At 48.9% G+C, this 4,931-nt stretch overlaps 1 protein-coding gene across 1 annotated transcript in view; it reads right to left on the bottom strand.

Annotated features, from left to right (window-relative positions):
- Nucleotides 1-859: 859 nt before the first annotated feature.
- auh (AU RNA binding protein/enoyl-CoA hydratase) overlaps nucleotides 860-4,931 on the bottom strand; it is a 9,254-nt gene continuing 5,182 nt past the window's right edge. The window contains exons 4-10 of the mRNA XM_024261943.2: nucleotides 3,502-3,588; nucleotides 3,320-3,412; nucleotides 3,012-3,068; nucleotides 2,563-2,750; nucleotides 2,424-2,474; nucleotides 2,305-2,352; nucleotides 860-1,507 (exon numbers count right to left, since the gene is read on the bottom strand). Of these exons, the coding sequence (XP_024117711.1) occupies nucleotides 1,430-1,507; nucleotides 2,305-2,352; nucleotides 2,424-2,474; nucleotides 2,563-2,750; nucleotides 3,012-3,068; nucleotides 3,320-3,412; nucleotides 3,502-3,588 (602 nt within the window). The 3' untranslated portion in view covers nucleotides 860-1,429. The remainder of the gene's footprint in view (nucleotides 1,508-2,304; nucleotides 2,353-2,423; nucleotides 2,475-2,562; nucleotides 2,751-3,011; nucleotides 3,069-3,319; nucleotides 3,413-3,501; nucleotides 3,589-4,931) is intronic.

Genomic DNA, 4,931 nt, shown 5'->3' on the forward strand with positions numbered 1-4,931 from the left:
CGGGCCTTGACTTTGACACGTGCCTTGTGGGGTCACTGGGCTGCTGGAGCCTATCCCAGGCAGCTGGTTGGAGGAGAGGTGGAGACAGGGTCAGAGGTCAGAGGTCAGCAGTTCCTCCATTCTGACTCTCTGGTTAAAGAAAAATTAAAAACATTCCGTTTGAAGAGGTGACTGTAAATTAAATAAGTAGTAAAGTAAAACAAGTAAAGTGACTCAAACTTCACTGGACTCCTTCACAAACAGATGAAGGATCACAAGTCAAACTGAAACTTTCTGACAGATTTTTGTGTGCCGTGTACCACAGAAAATCAGCTGATTTTCTATTTTTGAACAATTCAAAGGTTTTAAGAAGGTTCAAAACTGATTTAATTTTAGTTTGTGAGATTTACACATTCTTGGCATGCATGAGAAAATCATTTTTGTTTAAACTCACTGTTGACATCACTCAGAGATGTCAGGATGTGATACAAGGTGTCTTTTATTTTGAAAGGAAGTGGGGCTAATCTCTATAAAAAAATATGAACTAGTTCATATTAAAAAAAAAACTGTTCTTTATTTGTTTGTGTTGTATTTTTGGTCAAAAATCTGTATTTCAGTTATATGTATCGTAATGATAACAATTACATGAAAACAAATCAGTGTTTTATTTTTCCAAGTGTTGAAATGAAACTGAGTCTCCTATAAGGATTGCTGCTCTGCAGCATTCACACTATTACGCAACTGTAACTCAGATCTCCACCATGTTGCTGGTGGAGTTTGAAAGTTTCAGCAGCAAATAAAATTGTTGCAGCAAAACATCAGAAAACTCTCCTCCAGGCTGATTAAAGTTAGAGAGACTCAAAAGAAGATCACGCCAACGTCAGTGCAGATGGACTTTAATCAAATCGATGAAGCAAACTTGGAGGCTTCACGACTGGAGGACACAGCATTGAGATGAGTTCATCTGTCCGGGTTTCAGTGAAGCATGAGGGCGGGGGTCCAGCTCAGGTTCAGCTTCATTCCTGCTCTTTTCTTTGCAGCACTTTGAGCCAGCAGACGGAGGGTTCTGCTGCGGCCCGGCTCGGTCTGGATCTGCAGTGAAGTAGCATTGATGTGTGTTGCAGCTGTGTTGGGGAACAGTTTCACCACAGGGGGCGCCAAAATGAGAAGACATTTACAGTGACCAACTTAACTGGACTGAACCAAAAAAAAAGGCTTTAGTTTTGGAGATTTTTCAGAAATGTGTATTTTTCTGTTAGCCTCAGCTTCAACAGGACGCTGCTGCCCCCTGCAGGACGGGCAGGTCCACGCAGCATGTTTTAGGGTTACAGGAAGTGGCCCTTGATCTCAAAGCAGTTATTAGCCTGACTCAGCAGCCATGATGGGGCGGAACCCCCCCTCGATTGCTCTGGGTTCATCTGAAGGCGAGAGGCTCGCTGGAGGGGGGGGCTCATTCCCCCCTGAAGTTAGGGCGCCGCTTCTCCTTGAAAGCAGCCAGACCCTCCAGACGGTCTTTAGTGGGGATCACCTGAAACAACACAGACAGAGCGGTCAGCACAGCAGAGACTCAGACCAGCAGGACCGGGGAGAGACGGTTCTGATCCCCATGCTCAGACCTTGGTGCTGGTTTGCCCATTTCCTGTCCGGGACAGGATGGGTAAATGTTTCTCTACAGGAAACCAGAGTTCTCAGATCATCTCAAGTTAGAGAGACATATTCCAGAAATACTCCAGGAACCCAAACTCCCCCAGAACCAGAAACAGTCCAGAACCTAAACCTTCCAGGAACTCAAACCTCCCAGAACCAGAAACAGTCCAGAACCAGAAACCCTTCAGAACTAAAAAACCCTCTAGATAGACAAAACTTTCAGATTCACAAATCCTCTAGAACTTTAAACCTTCCAGAACCCTGTACTTAGCGTTCTGCATGAAGACTCCAGTTCTACACAGACTTGGTTCTGCTGTAGTTTGTAAAGAAACTTCAGGCTCTGAGTCATGATTCAGAGGGTTTTCAGGCCTCACAGCAGTGAAGCTCATTGCTGTGATGAAGGAGTTTATCCTGGAAGACTTAAGAAACGTTTTGGATTTTATCTACATCGGGGTGGGAACTGAGGGTTGAATTCCTGCTCTTTTCCCAGCATCCCCTTCTCTGCCCTGTTCTAATAGGCTGGACACACCTGATCCAGGTAATCAGCTCCACTTTTCTACTTTCTAATGAAGTTGAAACAGTTTTTGTTTCTCTGTTGTTTGAATGCAGCCTGAATGTCGTTTGAGGTCTGACGCAACATTAGGATGAACCGGAGCAGCAGATCAGTGACGCCCTCACCTGGGCGTAGCAGGCCTCTTCAATCGCCAGACCTGTAGATAGATCCACCTGGAAGAGAGTAAAAGGAGAAGCTGAAAAGGTTCCACTCCTCCAGCTCAGTGAGAACCTGCTGGACTCACCTCTATTCCCTGGTTGATCGCTAGCTTTGCCATCCTTATCGCGATGGGTCCCTGCAGAGAAAAGGTCAGATCCAGGAGCTCCTCCCACAAACATGCCCCTCCCCCCTCAGTCAGGCCCCTCCCCTGTCCGACACATTACCTGGGGGTTGATCTCTCGAGCCAGCTCCAGCGCCTCCAGGTAAGCGGCGTCTCCGCTTTTGTTTTGCTCCACGCATCGATTGACGAGCCCCAGGCGGCCGGCCTCCTGTCCGTCCACCACCCGAGCTGCAAAGATCAGCTCCTTGGCAAGAGAGACGCCGATCACCCGCGGGAGACGCTGAGTTCCTCCTGCAGAGGACAAAGACGGGAGGCTGAACCCGTTCTCCATCCAACAGGAGCATCCAGACCACGGATAGGCAACTGAGGCCTCGAGGGCCGCAATGTTTTCAAACATACTCTGCTCTGGCATGTTCTAGTAGACTGGACACACCTGAACCAGGTAATCAGTCATGAGTAGGGATTGGATATCTGGAACTTATGGAGACACAGCGGCCCTCGAGGCCCGGAGTTGCCTGTCCCAAATCCAGACCATCAACAAAACCGCCTTACCTGCTCCAGGAATGATCGCCAGCTTGGTCTCAACAAGTCCCAACTTGGCAGAGTTTGCTGCAGAGATCAAAGAGTTCTGTCACTGAGGATTCACACGACTTAACCATCCAAGCACCCAACAATCATCCAGTGCTGCTGTGGTGGAGTTCCAAAGACTATCCACTGCAGAGACGTCACCGTCCGTTACCCTCACTGGTAGCAGATGCTTCTCCAGTCTGGTTGCAGTCAGAACCTCTGCAGACACTCTGCTGCTGTCTGACTTTCAGGTCCTGTTCTGCAGAACCAACTCATTCAACGAAAAGTCTTACAGGCGATCCTGATGTCACAGGCCAGAGCCATCTCCAGACCGCCTCCCAGCGCAGCTCCGTCGATCGCAGCAATCACTGGAACAGGAAGGTTGCCTGAAGGAGAGAACAGTGGCAGCTCAGCAGCAGAAGCAAACAAAGCACAGCTGCTGAAGACCTTCATGGCTGCTCAGGACAGTTCATACCCAGCTCTGTGATCAGGGCTCTGGCTTTGGACACAAACGGTCCCACCTCACTCTGTGGCATCTTCGCCCTCTCCTTCAAGTCTGCACCTGCAGGCGGACACAGCAGTCAGAGCCGCAGGTTTGAGTCTCTGTGTGCTATGAAAGGACCGTTCTGGTGGTTGTCTTAGTCTGTGCTCCACCTCCAGAGGAGGAACAGGTGGACACTTTCCAACAGGCATTCCTGTACACAACAGATGACGGTTTGAGTTGGTCTGAGGAAACGTTTTTGTTTATTTCTTATTAATGAAAGTTATCGTAAAACCTTTTGGTGTTCAATCGCTAGTTCTCTCTTCTCATTTGCCTTACATCTCCTCTTTATTATTTATTATATTTAGTTCTCTGTGCTTCTGTTTGGTGCAGTGTGATTCAGGTGTTGTTCCTCTTTCCTGTTCCCCTTGCAACACATTCTCATTCTCAACTCGTAACATATTGAGGCATCAAAAATTTACATTTTGAGTGTCCCCAACACACCGTTCTTCCACGTCAAATTAAATCAAGGCCCCAAACCTCCAGGCCGCAATCAGTATCATAAGCCTAACCTTAACAGTACCGAACAGTCGGTACCTGGACGTGGATCAGCACTGGTTCTGGATGCGGTACCAGAGACAGACCAGGGTTAGGGTACTGGTGCGGTCCACATCCCAGAACCAGACCAGTACCAGTATCCTAACCATAACCTGGTACTGGATAATCTGCACCAGACATGGATCAGTACTGTTTCTGGACGCGCTACCAGACGTGGACCAGGTAGGGTTAGGGTACCGGTGCGGTCCACGTCCCAATACCAGACCGGTACTTGTATCTTAACTCTAACTTTAACCTGGAATCGGACCGTCGGTACAGGACGTGGATCAGTACTGACATAGACCAGGCTGGGGTTAGTAGGACAAACGTTCGGACCCTACCTCCATCAGAGGGCGGGGTAATGCACACTCCATACAGCCTCACCAGGGGCAGGGCACCAGGAACACCCCATCCCAGGAAGGGAAGTGAAATAATTACAATAAAAAGTATTTTAATTTAATTTGAAGGGGGGCAATCCAATTTGGATGCCTGTTAGCTGTTCACCGCGGAGGAGTTGGCTAGGTTTAGGGCCCACCCCCCCGGGGAAGGGTTAAGTTTAGGGGTTCTGGACCGGGTTAGGATTAGAAGAACCTCCTGCTAATCCAGGGGGCAAAGGGCAGCCGCTTGTTGAGGCCTTGTGGGGAGAGTGTGTTCAGCTTGGTGATCCAGCCCTTCTCAGCCCTCCTCCTCTGGGCCTGGCTCCAGTGTGGATTGCACTCCAGCACCGAAGCCCGGACCAACTCCCAACCATGGGCCAGGAAGTGCTGGACCAAAGTCTGGTGGGCTTTTAGGTGACACAAAATATTACGTTTGTGGCCCTGGAAACG

The sequence above is a fragment of the Oryzias melastigma genome, linkage group LG12 (genome assembly GCF_002922805.2).
Source record: "Oryzias melastigma strain HK-1 linkage group LG12, ASM292280v2, whole genome shotgun sequence".
Taxonomy (NCBI): domain Eukaryota; kingdom Metazoa; phylum Chordata; class Actinopteri; order Beloniformes; family Adrianichthyidae; genus Oryzias; species Oryzias melastigma.